Source organism: Prunus mume, linkage group LG2, assembly GCF_029339155.1.
Source record: "Prunus mume cultivar Tortuosa linkage group LG2, ASM2933915v1, whole genome shotgun sequence".
In the NCBI taxonomy this organism is placed as follows: Eukaryota; Viridiplantae; Streptophyta; class Magnoliopsida; order Rosales; family Rosaceae; genus Prunus; species Prunus mume.
Genome location: NC_142699.1, coordinates 21,711,907 through 21,731,575, shown reverse-complemented (window position 1 = coordinate 21,731,575; position 19,669 = coordinate 21,711,907). Strand labels below are relative to the sequence as shown.

The 19,669-nt window shown below is 39.6% G+C and overlaps 3 protein-coding genes across 9 annotated transcripts; 2 read left to right on the top strand and 1 right to left on the bottom strand.

Moving 5' to 3' along the window:
* The first annotated feature begins 3,709 nt into the window (after nucleotides 1-3,709).
* On the top strand, nucleotides 3,710-5,867 carry LOC148919831 (uncharacterized). 7 transcript variants are annotated; one of them, XR_016124152.1, is made up of 3 exons: nucleotides 3,710-4,344; nucleotides 4,780-4,862; nucleotides 5,549-5,751. XR_016124152.1 is itself a non-coding variant. In XM_089046011.1 (3 exons), exons 1-2 carry the CDS (start codon nucleotides 3,843-3,845, stop codon nucleotides 5,569-5,571), a joined length of 525 nt encoding a protein of 174 aa, XP_088902137.1. In that variant the 5' UTR covers nucleotides 3,710-3,842; the 3' UTR covers nucleotides 5,572-5,615; nucleotides 5,752-5,867. The 7 variants fall into 7 exon arrangements, 4 of the variants coding, with proteins under 4 accessions (XP_088902137.1, XP_088902136.1, XP_088902135.1 ...); XR_016124151.1 differs by having other exon boundaries at nucleotides 5,064-5,751; XM_089046011.1 differs by lacking the exon at nucleotides 4,780-4,862 and adding an exon at nucleotides 5,752-5,867 and having other exon boundaries at nucleotides 5,549-5,615.
* On the top strand, nucleotides 5,867-9,018 carry LOC103321743 (splicing factor PWI domain-containing protein / RNA recognition motif (RRM)-containing protein). The gene is made up of 6 exons (XM_016792280.2): nucleotides 5,867-6,008; nucleotides 6,152-6,304; nucleotides 6,479-6,891; nucleotides 7,040-7,720; nucleotides 7,826-8,421; nucleotides 8,549-9,018. Exons 3-6 carry the CDS (start codon nucleotides 6,735-6,737, stop codon nucleotides 8,798-8,800), a joined length of 1,686 nt encoding a protein of 561 aa, XP_016647766.2. The 5' UTR covers nucleotides 5,867-6,008; nucleotides 6,152-6,304; nucleotides 6,479-6,734; the 3' UTR covers nucleotides 8,801-9,018.
* A 581-nt stretch (nucleotides 9,019-9,599) lies between these two features.
* On the bottom strand, nucleotides 9,600-12,517 carry ENT1 (equilibrative nucleotide transporter 1). Its single transcript, XM_008223570.3, has 2 exons — nucleotides 10,962-12,517; nucleotides 9,600-10,571 (listed from the first exon to the last, which is right to left on the bottom strand). Exons 1-2 carry the CDS (start codon nucleotides 11,494-11,496, stop codon nucleotides 9,841-9,843), a joined length of 1,266 nt encoding a protein of 421 aa, XP_008221792.2. The 5' UTR covers nucleotides 11,497-12,517; the 3' UTR covers nucleotides 9,600-9,840.
* Between the last annotated feature and the right edge of the window lie 7,152 nt (nucleotides 12,518-19,669).

Below are 19,669 nucleotides of genomic sequence, written 5' to 3'. Positions count from 1 at the left end.
ATATGGACCAATGGTAAAATTTCTTTTCCACCTAATTTTTTATGTTTATAATCTTAGCTTCTTCTTTTTTCCTCTCTTTGTCATTTTGATTTATTTACCGGGATGATGGAGGAGACTTCAGTTGTGCATCATTTGTATGTTTGGATGAAGAATGATTGGATTAGGAGTACGTAGGTCTTGTTAGAAATTATGTTTGTTGTAGAATAAAGATTGGTTAACTATGTAATAACTATTGAATCTTCAAGTTTTATGAAAGAAACTATTTTTGATAAAGCATTATGGTTGGTTTTCTAGTTAAAATCGTTGTATAGCATCATAGGAAATCAAAAAGCATTATTGTACGTAAAGATGACGTTTTTTATAAAAACCGTCGTCTATTGTATGTAAAGAGGACGCTTTTTATAAAAACCGTCGTCTATTGTATGTAAAGATGACGCTTTTTATAAAACCGTCGTCTATTATACGTAAAGATGACACTTTTTATAAAAAAACCGTCGTCTATTGTACGTAAAGATGACGCTTTTATAAAAAAACCGCCGCCTATTGTACGTAAAATGACGCTTTTTATATAAAAACCGTCGTCTATTGTACGTAAAGATGACGCTTTTATAAAAACGCCGTCTATTGTACATAAAGATGACGCTTTTTATAAAAAAGGTCGTCTGTTGTACGTAAAGATGACGCTTTTTATAAAAAATTGTCGTCTATTGTATGTAAAGATGACGCTTTTTATAGAAAACCGTCGTCTATTGTATGTAAATATGACGCTTTTTATAAAAAAAGGTCATCTATTGTATGTAAAGATGACGTCTTTATAAACAATCCACGATGGTTTTCATAAAAAAATCGTCATCTTTACATACAATACACGACGGTTTTATTAAAAACAGTCGTCTTTCCTCCTATAATTAACGATCTTTACCTCTAAACAACGACGATTTTCTTTAAAAACCATCATTTTTACTGATAAACAACGATGGTGAAAAGCCGTCGTAGTTTGAAACTCAAATAGACGGCAAGTCGATTTCACGATCGGGCGAAAACCTTTTACACGACGGTGGTTTCCCGTCGTCTATTTCGATTTTTGTAGTAGTGTTCGTAAATTTTAATCTAAAACTGTTGTAATTGTGGATAATGACTAAAATTGACATGATGTTGTTGGTAAATTTTCATATAAAACTATTGTAAATGTTAATAATGACTAAAAATGACATTATATTAAAAGTGTTATGTGCTAACCATGCGGTGGTGGTAGTGGTGGTAAAGGCTGAGGTAAAAAATTCAATATTCTCTGCTAATTATGAAAACAAAGCTTTCAAAAGTAATCTAGAATCGCTTAAAAGTCTGCTATTAAGAGCGTCTCCAATTGATGTGTCAAACGTACCACATAGACAATTAACAGCTAGAAATAACATCTCACATCACTCCAACCAATATGTCAAAGCTGATGTGGAATAAAGGCTGGAGGTTGAGATGTTATTTTTGACATCCCAAAAGCAAGATGTCAAATGAATATTTTATTATTTTTTCTTTTCTTTTCTTTTTAATTAAAAATGAATCAACACTAAAATGTAATAAAATAATAATTTAATTTGACATATCAGGTAGAGTGTAAAGCTGTATAAGAGCATCTCCAAAAGAGATGTCAAATACCAAACATCAAATTTAAATTTGATAGCTGATGTGACAATTTGACATTTACACAGTTTTACAATCCACCCGATATGTCAAATAAATAATTATCAGAATAACATCAAATCATTTAAGATAAAGAAGAAAAAAAAAAGAAAAAAAATAAATGAAAGTAACAGCCAGCTATCTTTAAAAAATAATAAAATATTTATTTGACATTTTACTTTTTGGATGTCAAAAATAACATCTCAACCTCTAACTTTCATTCCACATCAACTTTGACAATTCAGTTGGAGTGATGTGAGATGTTATTTCTAGCCGTTAAATGTCTATATGGCACTTTTGGCACATCGATTAGAGATGCTCTAAGATGTCAAATTATCACATCATCCATCAAATTAAAATTTGATGTTTGGTATTTAACATCTCCCTTGAAGATGCTCTAAGAGGCCATTGCTTTTTAAAATAAAAATAAAAATTTAACCAAACATCTTAAGCTACTTAATTTAAAGTGAAGTTGATTTTCAGAAAAAAAAAAAAAAAAAAAAAAAAAAAGCATTCCCTCCCAACAAAGCCTGAGTCACTTTGTATTAGACTTTGGATAGGAGTAAATAGTTTATGTCAGTTGTTTGGTGTCAACTTGTATTATTTAATTACCGGACTATATTAAACGAATTAGGTTTTTAATACTCTCCTTACCCGACTAACTAATACAATCCACACACTCCGATTTAGATAATACACACTTAATTATAAGATTAGGAAAAAAAACACGCTCTACATTTCTTCTTTGCTATCTTCTCCTCAGATCTCTCTCTCTCTCTCTCTCTCTCTCTCTCTCTGATGGGTTGATCAGCAGCTAATGACTACTCCGATGAACCTCTAAACCAGCAGGTCGACTCTTCCTCCAGCACCTAATTAACGAAATAATCCATTGTACCATAGACATAGACTCAACCAAGTCCCCTCCTCTTCAACCACAGATTCTCACAATTTTGGTTCTCTTTTAGTTTTGATTGATGCCCATCTTAGTTTCGAGTATGCGTTGTTCAGTGTTAAAGAAATACATATTTGGATATTCCATTGTGTAGGAAATTATTTGCTACACAAATTGATAGATTTTTTATTATATAGATTTGGTAGATTGTGGGTGTGAGCATGGGGTGGGGGCTGCTCATGTTCCAGATTGGGGGTTGGATGTGTTGAGAAGATTTGGGGATGGACTACGATTGAAAAAAATAAAAAGGCCTGAAGCAAAAGACCTTATAGTAGAATTTGGTGAATTTGATAGTAGAGGTTCAAAAATTGGATTTCTGTTCTTGGGTTGAATTATTGATAACAGAGAAACATTAATTTCTATGGTTCTTGGTTGTGGTTCTATGCTCACAATAGACAGGATAGGCCCTCCCAAGCGAAACATAATTGTATACATCCTTGATGATGGAATGGCTTGAAGATCCAATTGATGATATAAAATCGCACTGTAGTTTCAATTTTGTGTGTGTGTGTGGTAAATCTAGCATTGTACGTTTTGCATGTATAGGATGTCAATACACCTCGATTAAATTAAACTGAGTTACTGTTTCCTTTTTATTTATGGAGTTCGATCCATTGTTATCCGACGGAGCACCAAACACAGTATATTGTATAATTTAGTCAGACTATTTATCCGGTGCAGTACTAAACGCCTTATAATATTATAAATAAACAATGTAACTCTCCAGAACGAATTAATATTATCTGACTGAAATTAGTCAACACAATCCGATGTACCAAACGAGAGTAAACGAAAGGTCAAAAGAGAAGAAAAACGGCGCGCAAGTAGGTCGTTTTAGCATTTAAGGAGGAGGATAGCGAGACGACGTCACTAAATTGCATAATTTGGTAATCTACGACAAACAGCAGGCTATTACGGCACAACAGAAACATCAAAACAAAAGAACTGTCTCCACCAATGAGGGACCGCGCAGATCACAAACCAAAGGTCTGTATGGTCTTTTTAAATTTTTATGGCCACTCCAAAGGCGACACGCGTACCACGAAGCAAACAAATTTACTTCTTTCGGAACACGAACTCTATAGCTGTTACATAAACTCCCCAGTTCTTCTCTCTCTGTCACTTCCTCCCTCTCTCTCTCTCCTAGGGCACAGAAATACCGAAATCCATTCAAAGATTTCATTTTCTTTCTCAGACCTCGTGCGTTGTAGCCATGGCGGACGCTCCTTCCTCTCCAGCAACAAACCTAGAATCCAATCCCCAATCCGATACCCCCAAACCCCAGTCTAACCCACCGGATCCCGTTCCCGCTTCCACACCACCGCCATTATCGTCATCAATCCCCATCCCCGTAAACCCTAATTCTAATCCGCCTCTGGTGTCTCTGCCACTGCCGCCGCCGCCTCCTTCGATCTCCTACGCTCCACAACAGGTCTCCGGTGCCGGACCTCCGTCGGCGCCGTCGTTTCGGCCGGTTCCTCAGTTCTCTCCAATACCGAGCCCCGGCGTGCCCAATCCGAATTATCAAAACCCCGGTGTCCAGCCGCCCGGCGTGAGCTCTGGGTCTCCGATGGCTCCCGGTGTGCCCCCGCCGTCGTCGGTGCCGCCGCATATGATGCATTACCAGATGCAGCCCATGAGAGCGTACGCGCCGATGCCTAATGGATACGCGGCCATGCCCACCGGTGCTCCTCAAGGCGCCATGCCTCTCCCTGGTGGGTTTTTGCTTCTGTGTACATCTCCGACGTTAATTTACATAGTGTAATTGTTGCATATGATTGTCTTTTAAACTGGTTTATTGCTTATCTGTATCTATTATGGTGGTTCTCATATTGCAATTGCTTTTGTGTTATTTTTCTTTGAGTTGTTTAGTTTATTTTGCTCCAGCTGATTAATAAGCGCGAAATTGCTTGAATGCATGAAGCTTTCTGTTTCTCAGTCTGGAAAAAGTGAAAAAGTAAATGACTTTTTTAATAGCATATCGAGCTGTTGCATCTAATTTATGGATAGCAAGTAAATGAAGATTAATGGTATAATGTAGTGGGAAGAGTTTGCTAGAGCAGAGTTCGGAGTTTGTAAAAAAAAAAACAAAAAACAAAATTCAGTGTGTTAGATTAAGGGTATCGATGACAAGATGTTTTCTCCTACAGTGTCTTGATTGAATTCGGTGAGAAAGGTTGGAAGGCTTGCTTCATATTGCTTTGAGAACTCCCCATCTACAACTCCTTTTTTGGTATGCACATATTCTAAAGTTTTATATAAGCTCAAGTTGGTCTTCGAGTTCAAAATTTAAATAATATTCCCACAAATTGGAAACTTTTATTTTTCAATTTGTCATGCTAAAGTTGTATTATTATGTCGTGCTCATTTTAGTAGGATGCTTTCTGGTAGTTTTAAGGACACTTTCCCTTTTCATGGGTTTATGAATTGCCAGAAGCAGACCATGTTTGCAACTGACTGCTCATTGCCCTTGTGTTCTAAGGTATCACAATCCTTCCAACTGCAGTCTCACTATCCACACCCACACACACATACACACACATATATATTTATTTATGTCCATCATCCATTCATCTATCTATCTATCTATCTATCTGTCTATCAATCAATCTACTTATCTATAAATCTAAACATCTAATCATGTGTTTGTGTGTGTTATATGTTGTGCATGCTTGTTTTGTATTTTTTTAATCTTTTGTTGTTCTCATACTGCATCACCTGCTGCTATCTCTCCGAGATCAATTGAACTATCAATATATCTAAATATATACAACTTTCATCAACCTCTATATGCATGAGATGTTGATGGTTTTATATTACTTGAGAAGGCTACTATGGTCCAAGTGGCTGAGTAAGGTAAGCACAGTTTACTCATTCATGGTTTATGAACACGATGCTATTTCTTAATTTTTCCTTCAGGTTATCTGTTCAGCTGGTGGTAGTTGCCATGCCTGTGCTGCCATCTCTAATATGCTTTTAATGTGTGGTAACAAAAATCAATCATTTCTTGTCATATTGTTTTTTGATACATCTGTTTAATTGGGGTGCACCTAGTTATCATGGTATGCAGTTAATAAACGTGATCTGATGTATTTGCAAGATATTTGTTTCTTTCTTTGTAGGACTTGCTCGTTATCCTTCTCCATATCATGCAATGCTTCGGCCTGCATTTACTCCGCGTCCACCAGGAGCAATTGGTTCGCTTCCAGGTTTACCACGTGGCCCTGTTCCTGGGATTCCTGGAGTTCGCCCAATTATGCCCCCTGTTGTTAGGCCAACTCTTCCTAGTGTTACTCCAGCTGAGAAACCACAAACCACTGTTTATGTTGGGAAGATACCACCAACCGTGGATAATGATTTTATGTTATATCTCCTCCAGGTGTGCTTTCAAATATTGTGATCTGCCTTCTTTATCAACTTTGCCGCTATGTTCTTTTTATGTTACCAAAATTTTATAAGTAATTTCGTTGCAGTTTTTGGTGTATGATATTTTGCTTTGTGATGGTTTTACATTTTGTTAAGTTATGTGGACCTGTCAAGAGTTGGAAATGTACTCAAGTTCCTACGGATGCGACTCCTAGAGGGTTTGGGTTTTGCGAATTTGAATCTGCTGAAGGAGTTCTTCGTGCATTACGCCTTCTGAGTAAATTTAACATTGACGGGCAGGACCTTGTGGTATGTCCTGATTCCTTGTTTATATATTTTGTTTTTCATTTTGTCTTTTTGTCATTGTCATTATGTTGCAACAGGAATTTACATTCCCTTTCCTTTGTAATCATATTCTTCATACTGCACGCTCAGTTTTGCTAATGTTTGTTTTTTCTATATCTGATGTTGTAAACTTAACAGTTAAATGTTAACCAAGCAACGAGAGAATATCTGGAGCGGTTTGTTGAGAAGAAAACTGAAAACTCAAAGAAGCTCAAAGCAGCTGAAGCATCTGAGAAAGAGGATGAAAGTGCACTAGGTGTTGAGAAGAATGTATCTTCAAATCCTGCTGTATTGGACTCAAAGGAGGAGGATAGTAATTCGAGTAACAAAGAAAATGACGCTGCCAATTTTGGAATTGTGACTGACGAAGACAGAGAAGCTGACCGCGGAAGCTATGGAGAAGCTTACAAGCTTGATAGAGGAGAGGTTAAAAACCAAACATCTCCCTCCACCACCCACACCAGCTCCTGGCAATGGCACTGGGAATTCAAACTCAGAGTTGCCAGCTAAATCAAGGGATGGAGACTCTGATGTTGATATAACGCGAAATGGTAAAGTCTCATACTTGAAACTAGTATTATACTGGGCACTGTTTTGTGATTATTGAATTTTGTACTTAATAAGCAATGAAGTTATTTAGAGTCAATTATTTGGTGACAGTTTTGTTGTCATAGTCATAGTCGTCGTTATCATTTTCAGATGCTTCAGAAGAAAAAAATGATGAAGAGACAACTAGTGACAACAAAGCAACAAGTGAGCAGGATAGGCCTGAAACAAGCTCACCTGACAGGAATAGAAAGCAAGATAGGAGGAGTAGAGACAAAGAGCGAGATCTGAAACGTGAAAAGGAGCGTGAGATTGAAAGATATGAAAGAGAAACAGAACGAGAACGGGTACGGAAGGAGAGGGAGCAAAGGAGAAAAATTGAGGATGCTGAGCATCAGTATGACAAATGTCTCAAAGATTGGGAGCACAGGGAAAGGGAGAAAGAGAAACAAAGGCAGTATGAGAAGGAGAGGGAGAAAGAAAGGGAACGCAAGAGGAAGAAAGAGGTAATTTATGAAGAAGATGACGAGGATGAAGATTCCAGAAAAAAGTGGAGGAGGAGTGCGCTGGAGGAGAAGAGAAAGAGGAGACTACGGGAGAAAGAAGATGACTTGGCTGACAGGCAGAAAGAAGAGGAAGAAATTGCTGAGGCCGAGAGGAGGGCCGATGAGGAAAAGCAGCTACAGCAAGAAAGAGATGCATTGAGGGATTTATCTGTCCATGTAGCTAATGGAAGCGAACAAGCGGCTTTGGCTGAAGAATCCTTTGTGGAACTGAGAGATAAGGCTACTGAACAGAATAATGAGGGTGATTCTGGTCCTGAGAATCATATGGGTAAACTAAAATTACTTGTGAAGTTATTTATTGCTTTTATAAACCTTTTATCTTTCTTCCCTTTCATTTTCATTTTTTCTTATATGGTTTGACTTGATGTGATAGGTTATGGGACTTTACAGAATGGAAACAGTGGTGATGAGTCAACAATGACGTCAGTTCATGCATCAGAACCACAGCAGAGTGGCAGTGCCCCAGCAAAAAAGTTGGGTTTTGGCCTCGTCGGGTCTGGAAAACGCACTGCTGTTCCTTCTGTTTTCAATGAGGAGGATGATGATGCACACAAGGACAAAAAAATGAGGCCACTGGTTCCCATTGATTATTCAACTGAAGAACTGCAGGCTGTCCAACAAACTGCTTCTGGGCCTCCATCAAATTTGGCTGCAGCTGCAGAATTCGCAAAGCGAATTTCAAATGTTAGCTCTAGGGAAGAGAAACCAGATATAGATAAGGAAAGAAATAGACGTGCTAATGATAGGTCGAGCCAACGGGATAGGGACAGGAGTGATGATGACACTAATCGCACTAGAGATGAGAACAAGGAGAAGACTGACCGTGATACCGATCGAGAACATGGGCTGGATAAACCAAGGACAACGGATAACAAAAAGCTTTTGGATGCGAAACAACTGATTGATATGATTCCAAAGACGAAAGAGGAATTATTCTCATATGAAATAAATTGGGCTATTTATGACAAGGTAAGCATGCATTAGGCCAAAATTCTGAAATTTGTTGTTTAAACTTGGGCTACATGAGTGAAAATTATTCATTGTAATTGTTTAATAACTGCTCATAAATTGTGTTTGATGTTTTCTACTTTCACAGCATGCACTACATGAGAGAATGAGACCATGGATTTCAAAGAAGATTACAGAGTTTCTAGGAGAGGAAGAGACCACACTGGTAGATTACATTGTATCTAGTACTCAGGAACATGTGGGAGCAGAACGCATGCTACAGCTGCTTCAATCCATTTTAGACGAGGAAGCTGAAATGTTTGTTCTCAAGATGTGGAGGATGCTCATCTTTGAAATTAAGAAGGTTGAGACAGGTCTTGCTTCAAGAACAAGAGCATGAACGTGAACACGACGGTTTTGTTTGTAGGTTGTATTTTTGTTGCTGTAGACCTGAGTCTTGTTAGTATTATACATCCATTGGCCTCTCGCTTGTTTCAGTCCTTCTTACATAGGATGGATTAGCATAGATGGCTGTCAAGGCTAAACCATATTCTTCTGTTTGTATTGCTTCAAAGTACAGTTTTAGTCCATAAGCAAATAAACCCGTTTTTGTCTTCATCTCTCTTGTGGGTTGTTTGTAGCTTTGGAATCTATTAGATGTCCTGTTGGTAATTCTTTGCCAAAATAATACTTGTATTCGTGTTTGGCGCTTTAATTATGGGCATAATATTTTTAAGTGCATGACACAAGAATTCTCTCTGGCCATTACAGCTGTGTTCGCTCTTAAGAACAAGAAGCACATGCATCCAACCCATGTGTATTATTTTGTAAGGTGCAGGTTTGTATTCTGTGAGGCACTTGAACTTTGTATTCTGTCGCTAGGTCAGTAGATGGAGAAGTACTTCCCCATCCCTGTTTCATTGCACCTCACTTTATCTCTCTCCATTGATAGGTTATTGGTTGATTATGAGGAGAGAGAAGATAGGTGTAATGGAACAAGGATAGGGAAGTTTTTCTCATATGACATTGGCTTTCGTTTTAGGAGCCGGATTTCATTTGGAAATGCAATGACTATAAACCCTGGTCTCTTGTCGGTTGTGGTGGATGAAACACTACAAAGGGATTGGGAGAACGGAACCAGAACTACAGCCAGCAAGGGGTCCAATTAGAACTAAAGTTTGTAACTTGATGACCACCAGTAAAGCAACACATCCAGACTTCCATAATTCAACTGAACAAATTGACAGATCAACTAACCATTTACAATTCATAACCCATGTTTTGGGAAAAGGAAAAAATTACAATATTTCAAACAGTTGAGTTACACAGCTTTACAAAAGGAGGGTACTAGCAAACCCAACCCAACTCATCCCCCAACAGTGGGACTTGGCAACAGCAGTACGTTTGGGAGTTTCTGGTGTAATAAAATTTGCTCAAAACTCAGATGACCCAGAACCAAGATACAACTGAACCAACAGCCAAACCCACAACTAAGAACAACACAATCACAATCCCTGCAGTCTCCGCATGCTGTAATTGGACAATCTTGGGAGCCAAAATCATCAACACACTTGTCAAGTAGCCATTAGTAAGTCCCAAAAGGCAAGTAAGTATTGTCACTGGAATCTCTGTTCGGAAGAATTTGGGGCCATGCAAGCACCCATAGAAGAGAGGAAAGAAAAGCAATCTTATAACTGTGCCGCCGATCGCTACCTTAGAATTTTCGAGGAGATATACAGAAGTCAGAGACTTGCCAATAAGATCAAACACATTGTAGCCTGTAATAAGGAGGATTGAGTACCAATCCTTGAGAATCTGAGAGTGTACATCTTCAGTAATATATCCTGGAAATATTGCCAAAGTCACAACATAGATAAGAATGATGCCACATCCATACCACTTGACTCTGTCAACTACGTGCCACAAAGTTGATCTCAACACAGACGCAGTCAAAGGACCATTCTCTTCCTTCTCCTCATTTATAGCCTGAGTCTTCAACTCCGCATAGTACTTCATAACTGGAAGCCTTGGTGCCACATTGTAGAAAACAAGGCATATGACCATAACTACTATCCCGACAGCGAAGTAAAGGTTTGCGCTTTTTCTCAGGCCATCAGCATTTTGTGGATATACAGCCTTAGTTATGATCCTCAGAGCAGAAACAAGGACTCCTGGAATCAATCAAAAATTTGGGAAAACACATTTTAGGCATCCCTCGTGAAACTTTGATGAACTTACATAATTAGTAAACCTAGAATAGCAAAATTTCTATGCTTTCTAGTCTGTTAGTCAGCAATGAATTTTTCATTTTTTTACTTTGACAGAGAACCACTTATTCCACAAATGCTGGAAATCTTAAAACATTCTAAAAAGGGCTTCCTTTCTTTGATACCAAAATCAACTCAAAGCAGCATTTATTACACAACCACCACAAAGTTACCAAAACAAATTCTGAGCGCTTATAATTCACAGAACGAAGCCATACCCAGAAACCAAAACCAAATAAAGAGCAATACCCATAAACTGAAATTATCCCCAACAAACCAAATAGCAGAATTTACCTGAACCGGCAGTCCCAGCCACAACGGCTTGCATATAAGTCTCGGGCAACTCACTAGCCGCCCCAATGAGCGAGCCTTGAACCAAAGCATCAGCCAAACCCGAAAGCGCAACCGTTGCAACCGTCACGTAAAACCCGTCGTACAACCCGACCCGACCTTTGATGTAAAAGACATCCATGAGGGGCACGATGAGCAGGCAAACAACGAAGAGGCCCAAACCCACATTGATCCGGACATAAGCGTCGGACTTGTGGGCGTAGAAGATTACGATGAGGAGGCAGACGAGGCCCACCACGAAGTACGCGACGGCGAATATACGATCCACGCTTTCATCTGGGTAGAGGTAGGCGAAGTAATCGACGGCTGTGATGAAAGCGTTCCATGGGAGGAGGTAGCCAGCACCAAGTGTGAAGTAGATGATGTAGGCCAAGTGGAACGAGTCCTTTGGGATTTTATTGGGTGTGGTGGCGGATACGGTGGGGAGGAGGACGCTTGACTCGGAATCTTCGTCGGCGGTTTTGGCATTGAAACCCATCGGAATCGGTGGGTTTTTCTCAATGGGTTTCTGGGTTTGGGTCCGGCGGATGAGGAGCAGCTGAAAAATCCCCAAAGCTTCAAGCTTTTCTCTTTGGTGAAGATAAAAATTTGGGGTTATTGACCGAAATGGTCCCCAAGTTTTGCTCAAATCTCATTTTGGTCCATCAATTAAAATTTTCATTTCAATAGCCCTCTAATTTTCTGTAGTGTCAAATTGGTCCTACCGTAAAAATCCGCCAATTTTGCCGTAAAATTCAGGGGTAAAATCGTATTTTTAGAACGCAAACCTTTGTGGTGCTCTCTGGCTCTGCTGCTTCTTCACAGGATGAGCTTGTTGAGGCAAGGAGTCCTTCATCCTGCTGGCGACAAATGCGATGAATCGAAAATCGGAATGAACAAAGTTGTGCGAGCTAATCTTACGGTTTGTCTTGGAGATGTTGTGTCCATTCATCATTGCCCTGATGTCAAGTATAGAAACCAGGTTCACATCCTCCAATTGATGATACAATTAAAGGGGTAACCGGAAACTTGTTTGATCCATATAAAAAGCGTGAGTGTTCTCTTTCAAATCTAAAAGAAGGCTAGCTCTCTGTGTGTGGGTGAGAGAGAGAACCTGCAAAGGTATATTTAGCAGAGGTTTTGAAACGTTGTTTGAGGAAAGAAAGAGCAGCCAAGTGTTGAGCTAGGCCGTCATGGAAAGAAAATGGTCAGGGTTAAGCTTGGAGGTTGGGGAGGCTACTTCGTTGAGGAAAATATCATGGGGAGGAAACCCAGCCATTTTAAGCATAAGCCCGCAAAACTTCGAACACCCAGAAAAACAAAACAAAAAAGTTCTCTTTGCAAATACGTAGAGCCCTGAAGAAATAGAGAAAAGAGCAAACCTAAAAGACAAAGAAATATTTTTCTTTTTCTGGGTCAATAAAACAGAGAAAGATAGAGAAGGAAAAGCCAATTTCAAATTTGAAGCCTCAACAAGCTCAGCTTGTGAAGAAGCAGGTGGGGAGCCGGTGGTTTGGGGTGGGGAGAGAGAGAGAGTGATATTCTTTTTAATTATTTCTTCTCTTTATTTTTAGATATTTTGCTATAAAAATACGATTTTGCCCCTTAATTTCAAGAAATAATTGACAGACTTTAACAGCAAGACTGTTTTGATACCAAATGAAGAATTAGAGAATTATTGAAATAAAAAATTTAATTCGTGAATCAAAATAAATAGTTGAACCATTTCAGTAAAAAACCCATAATTTGGTGGTGGAGGTTTGGTAGGACAATTTGTTTTTTTGGGTCGAAAGTTAGGTAGGACTGTTGGTGGAGTTGAAGATGGAACAATACAGCGTCGTTTGGGGTCAATTATTGAGACGTACTCAACAGCCCCATATAAAGTATAGTCACGTGCTTCCATTTGAGGGGGTTTGAAGATATTTGCTTTTTTTAACAAGGCAGCGAAGGTTGGCTCCAAGGGAAGGGACAGTTGTTGGCATGGAGCTGAGGAATTTGGACCATCTCCTAGTTTTCTGGGAAAAGAATTGCTTGACTAAAACCCAGCTGTTAAGTGGGTCCCTGTTAATTTCGGGGTAAAAGTTGAGCCCACCAGGACAAGGCCACGACCCAAGCTCTTTGTTTTTGGATGAATTCTATTGGCATTATGAAATCAATCTCAAAATGTGCAGAGTATAAAATAAAAGAACATAAAGTAAATTATTTTATATGGTAAATTGCTATTTTTGGGGAAAATTCACAGAACTCTTTAATTCAAAACAAATCCACTATACAACGATAATTACAAGAAGTACTCACTCACATACTTATCCTAGACACATTCTAGATAATGTTTATCGACTTCTTTCAGTAACTCAACTTTATAGAATGATCTTCGACACTTTGTTTATGTTGAACGCTTGAGAAAAATTACTACCACGATCTTGGTGCCCTCAACTGTATGAGTCACTTAACATGTAAATGAATACAATATGAATTATAAAAGTATTTAATAAATCACCAAATAAACATGGAACACTTGATAAATTATCTCAAAGTTATGCACAACAGCTTTCTTAGGAATTTTAGATGCTTACATACAAATCTTGAAAGTATTTTAGGATGCTAATAAAAAAACGTCATCTTTTGCACAATCTAATAAAAGATGTCTTTCACTACAATTAACTATTGTAAAAGGAAATAATATCTATCAAGATAAATCAATGAGACCAATTAGGTAGGAGAGGAATTTAATAGAGCAACCTGCCCTCCAAGTCATAAGAGGAAAAGTAATGTTTTAATGAGAATCAAACTAAGGTCCAACTAGGAAAGTAATCTCAAAAAATAAAATCTAATCCTATTAAAAATAAGACTAATACATAAGCACTTGAGGGAAAATAATTCCAACTAAGAATCCTATCATAAATGCATGATTATGTCATGATTTACCTGAAATCAATTGAGTGTTGCTATTTCCACCCCCTTGTCCTATTTCCCCACCCATCTTATCTTCCCACCCACTTTATAAATTTGAAAAAAAAAAAAACACAATTCTAACTTTCCACCCACCATTATTCCTAAAATACCATTTGATTATTCAAACAAATTCTCATATTTATGAAGTTAGTATTAAAAAATTCAACCAAAGTTCCCCCACCCACCCACCCAACCTAGTTAGCCACCCCAACCCTGCTGCAACCTCCCTCTGCTCTGGAAGCACTTTGCCCCTGAGATTTATACCATTGTGCCTATACACTTGGCATGTCTACTGGTAATTCTCAAATCTAGAATTTCCATCTTGAAAACCAAAACATATTTATCATAAAAAGAAGAATAATGCTACTCTTACCACATTTGTATACCACATCCCTATACCATCTTATGTGGCAGCTAAGGTGTACAGGCACATCAATTTAAATTATTTAATATATTCTTTTCTTTTATGATTGATTCTAGTATTTATTTTTTAAGTTGTCTTAATTAAAATACACTTCATTAATTTAATTGATGTGACATATAATATGGATATGCCACATCATGTGGTATGAAAATGTGGGATAAAAATGTGGTAAGTGTAACATTTCAATTTTAAATATACCCAATGATGACAGCAAGAATGAAGGTAAAAGGTGGCATGAGATCAATCATTGCAGAGGCCATAGTTGGAGAGCTTTTATCCTAATAAACTTTAGCAGCTGCGCGTCACAGCTTGAAATCATGTTCAAACGAAGTTAAACATCATTAACCTAAATATATAGTAAAACAGATACATGTAGATCAGCAGAGATGACTAAATTTAAACTACCTCATTAAGCTCACTAACAATGAACAATTTATAGATGAAGGACCATGGTCCATGATAATAGCATAGTCAATCTCTTTTCTTTTTTTTTGGTCTGAAAGAGATTGTTGTATTAAAAAAGCCCAAAACGGGAAGCAAATACAACACATTGGCCGAACCCAAGAACAAGAACACGAAGCAAAATACAATAAGGGTTAGACAAATCTAAAGCTCCGTCGGAGTTTAGTAAACTGTCTCAAGCCCAACCAAAAAACAGAAAAGAAATCTAGTTCAAGAGAGATGACCCAAAGGGGGGCAAACCATCGAGTTCAGACCCCAACAAGAGACAATGGTGGTCGGATGACCCAACTTTGCGATTCCATAGCTCTCAAACCTATCGTCGCAGACATGTGAGCTGCACGATTTGCTGATCTTGGCACCCACTTCCACCGCATCTCATTGAAATGTTGAGAAAGGCTACAAATTTCGTCAAGAATTGGAAGGATGGTCCAAGAGTAGTTTCCGTGATTCCCAAGAATACTATCCACAAAAACTTTGCTGTCAGATTCAAACACCACCTTGGAGAAATCTCTAGTGATTGCATAAGAGACTGCATAGAGCAGCAGCTTCTGCAACAAGAGCAGAATTACAGGAGATTGGAGAAGCAGTTCCACCCCTCCAAGTACCACAATCATCACGAGCAATAACCCCAATACTGCCATGAGATGTACCGGGAGACCAGGCCCCATCAAAATTGATTTTGATTGCATTAGCAGTGGAGGGAGCCATCTGTCCCTGCCAACATAAGGGGAGGAGGGTAGTTCTTGAACCAGAAAGCCTAGAGAAGCAGTGTTGGCCTCCCAGAATTCACTTGTAAGAGTCATTGGCCCGCTTAATAACCAGCCTTGGGTCGGGATTGGTGCCTTTAAAAACAAAATCACAACGAGCTTTCCAAATTTCCCAGCACAAGAAACTAAGAAGAGAAAAGCGATGCAAGAAATCCTCATGGGGAGTATCCGGAATTGATAACATATCATGCAGCCACCGGTCCAAAGTCGTAAAGGCATTGGGGATAATCCTGTAGGAGAAGACAGAGCCAAACCAAACTGGATGTGTCCAAGGACATAAAAAGAGGATATGTTCAACAGATTCTTCAAAGCAGTTGCATATTGGGCAGAGAGGATTGGTTACAAGTTTCCTTCTAAATAAGGCCAACCTAGAGGATATAGCACCAGAGATTGCTCGCCATAGGAAGTGCTTGATTTTATGAAGGGTCTTGATATTCCATATTACCTTCCAAACTTTTGCATCCACAGAATGGGAGGAATTAGTGTGTTGGAGGAGGGGGCCATTTTTACTGGTATGAAAACAATGGTAACCAGATCTAAGCGAAAAAGAGCCGTCTGGGTTCCGAGGCCATACCGATCGGTCAGTCTTGGGGATAAACTGATAGGTGTGCTTCTGATAAGATTAATAGTCTCCCTGTCCAGACAATCAGCAATAAGATCCAAATTCCAAGAATGGTTCGGTTTGTCCATAATTTCACATACAAGTTGGGGAGCAGTAATTGGAACGGGGCAGGTTGGTTTAATAACTCCTGAGTTTGAAGCAGATATCCAATTATCCTTCCAAATATTGGTTGTAGCACCATTGAAAATTTGGAATTTGGCTTCCATTAACAAGGCATCTCGACCCTCAATTAAACTGGCCCGTGCCCAAGATGACCTCGAACCCTTTTTTGCCTGCAAGAAGTTACAATGGGGGAAGTATCTAGCTTGGAGAATTTGAGCCCAGATTGATTGGGGATTTTGAACAATTCTCCATGCTTGTTTAGCTAAGAGAGCAAGATTAAAGCTAGAAAGATCCCGGAAGCCTAAGCCACCTGACTTCTTAGAAACACCCAGTTTTTTCCAAGATTTCCAGTGAAGACCATTACCCTCAGCTGAGTTTCCCCACCAAAAGTTCGCCAAGTCCGAGTTGATTTCATTGCAAGTTCCTTCCGGAAAGCGGAAGCAAGTCATTGGATAGGCGGGAATAGCAGTGGCCACTGATTTAATGAGAACCTCTTTTCCAGCCATGGACAAAGTGTTCTGTTTCCAGCCAGCAATCATTTTCTTAACCCTTTCTCTGATGTAGCTTAGAGCAGATTTTTTTGATCTTCCCCAAATTGTTGGAAGGCCAAGATAGATCCCCGGGTTATCCAACCCATCAATGTTGAGAATGGAGCAAAGGAGGGTCCTGACGCTCTCAGTGGTGTTTGGGGAGAAGAAGATGCTTGACTTCTGGAAGTTAATACATTGACCGAGGCTACGCAAAGAGGTCAAGCACCCTTTGAGATTACTGAAATTTCTTGCCTTCGACCTCTGGAGGGCTTAAAGAATCTACAGGTTTGCCATTCACGATCACAGAGAAGGAACAGTGAGACACGCAGATCCATAATAAGTTGGATCCAGTTTCTAGCAAAACCCATTTTGTGCATAAGCGCCTCCAAAAAATCCCACTCAATGCGATCGTAGGCTTTGTTCATGTCTACTTTGATGCCCGCTTCAAAGGTGGCTCCAGTTTTTTTCAATTTCAAGTAATGAAAGACCTCATGGGCTACAAGAATATTGTCTTGTATTTGTCTTCCCGGAATGAAGGCATTTTGAGTGTCTGAGATGATGTCAGGGATGATACGCTTCAACCTGTTAGCCAACACCTTGGCAAGGATTTTATATGAATTGTTGCAGAGGCCAATCGGTCGAAATTGATTGGTATTTTCAGGAGCTGGAGTTTTTGGAATAAGTGCAATGTAGGTCTTGTTGAGCTCAGCAAGATGGCAGTGGCCATTTTGGAAGTCACGAGAAGTTTCACACACAAGGTTCTGCACAATGTTCCAAAATTTGCTATAGAATATTCCTGGGAAACCATCAGGTCCAGGGGCCTTAGTCACCCCTAACTGATGGGCAGCAGCTTTGATCTCATTGTCAGTAAATGGAGCCAACAGAGTTGAGTTCATCTCATGAGTGATTAAGCAATCAACATTGTTAAGCACTTCATTCCAGTCACGGTGGCCAGAGGAGAAAAATAGGTTTTTGAAAAACGAATTGAATTCTCTAAAAATCGCTTTTTCTCCCGTGAGCCAGTCACCATCTGCATTACGCAACATAAGCACCCGATTCCTTTGTCTCCGTTGGATGGTAGTTAGGTGAAAAAATTGGGAGTTGGCATCACCGGATTGCAACCAATTAACTCTTGATCTCTGTCTCCAAAATTGTTCTTCCCACCGCCAAGTTTGGTCAAGCTCAGCTTTGAGAGCTCGCTGTTTAGGAACACAAATTTCTGGTATATTTACCTTTTGAAGCTTATCAATCTCCAGGATCAGTTCCTTGATTCTGAGCTTGCAGTTCGGAAAGCGAATCTTGTTCCAATTTAGAAGAGCAGATTTACAAGAGTTCAAATTCCTAGACCATTTCCAGACATTAGTGCCATTTCCTTCCAGAAGCCAGCAAGAGTTGACAATCTCGGTACACTCATGTTCGTTTAGCCAGCGAGCCTCAAAACGGAACACTTTTCCTTTTCGCCTAAGAGATGGATTGCATTCAAGGATGAGTGGGCAATGGTCCGACCCAATTTTTGCACAATGGGTAACGCAAGTATTCTGCCAAAATTCCAGCCATTCAGGATTGACAATGGCACGATCAAGGCGTTCTCTAATAGTCACCTCCTCTCCGCAGCAACGCTCCCAAGTAAAGTTCTGACCTTTGAAACCCAAGTCCACCAAATTGCTAGAGTTCATGAACTCGACTAGAAATCTTCTTCGGGAAAAATTCCAGCCGTTGCCCCCATCTTTTTCATGCTGCCAAGCCACTTCATTCATATCTCCAATGATCAACCATGGGGTGTTGTCTTTTCTGCCCCAACTCAATAATTCTTCCCAAAATTCCACTTTTTCATTGTTATAGAAGGTACCATAAAGCCAAGTACACCTTCCAGTAAAGAAGTTAGAGGGAGATTTAACATTGGCATCAATCCAATGTTTCGTTACATCAATAATATCAATTTCAATATTAGTTTTCCACCAAATGCTCAGTCCACCAGCCCTTCCAATTGGATCAACAGTGACCCCCTTATGAAATCCACATTGTCTTCTCAAAGCCTTATTACTGTGGCAATTCTGTTTCGTTTCCATAAGAAAAACCACAGTGGGATTTTTGGAACGGATGAGTTCCTTAAGATACAGAACAGTCAAGGGATTCCCCAACCCTTGACAGTTCCAAGATAGGTGTATCATGACTTTCTTGTGGCGATTCTAGGCCTGCCACCACCGCCTTGGGGGAGAGAAGCGTCCCCCATCACTTTTATCTTCAAAAAATCTTCAGCTTCCTTCAATTCCTTTGAGGGACTCACAGATACCTCACACAGGTTGCCCAAACCCTCCCCGAGGGAGCAATTGAGTTTACAACTATCAGTTTTTCCTCTTCCACGACCCCTGCCCCTTTTGGTTTCCCCCTGGTGCCTCGTCCTCCACGGCTAGAAAGACGAAGAAGGCAACTACGCACAGGGCTAATAGGAACTCTAGGCTTTTTATTTGGGTTGGAGGCTTTTGGGCTTGTTGGTTCCACCAATAAAATTTGTTTACCTTCATCCACTTTGGGCTTGGTACCCAGAAATTGAGGATCCAAGGGACACGAGTCTAGATCCAATTCTTCATTCTGGGTGGGTGGGCTGCTGCCCTGGACGTGGGGCCCATCTAGAAAACGATTTTTAAGGGGGCAATCAGCATTCTCTAAAGCCCAAGGAGGAACCCTTTCTGGGTCACACCAGTTTTTGTTGAGGGAGAGCCCATTAACAGCAATTGTGAGGGTGCCATTTTTGTCTGGGTCCCAAAGCTATCGGGTCCCATCGATTCGCGAAATCTGTTCTTGAAGCT

Bases quoted from the DNA above. Each gene is read 5' to 3' on its own strand.
- LOC148919831 (XM_089046011.1), top strand. From the start codon at position 3,843: ATGGCGGACGCTCCTTCCTCTCCAGCAACAAACCTAGAATCCAATCCC. The intron at 4,345-5,548 runs GTGGGTTTTTGC...TTTTTCCTTCAG, and splicing joins AGGCGCCATGCCTCTCCCTG to GTTATCTGTTCAGCTGGTGG.
- LOC103321743 (XM_016792280.2), top strand. From the start codon at position 6,735: ATGGAGAAGCTTACAAGCTTGATAGAGGAGAGGTTAAAAACCAAACAT. The intron at 7,721-7,825 runs GTAAACTAAAAT...TTGATGTGATAG, and splicing joins TGGTCCTGAGAATCATATGG to GTTATGGGACTTTACAGAAT. The intron at 8,422-8,548 runs GTAAGCATGCAT...CTACTTTCACAG, and splicing joins ATTGGGCTATTTATGACAAG to CATGCACTACATGAGAGAAT.
- ENT1 (XM_008223570.3), bottom strand. From the start codon at position 11,496: ATGGGTTTCAATGCCAAAACCGCCGACGAAGATTCCGAGTCAAGCGTC. The intron at 10,572-10,961 runs GTAAATTCTGCT...GATTGATTCCAG, and splicing joins GGCTGGGACTGCCGGTTCAG to GAGTCCTTGTTTCTGCTCTG.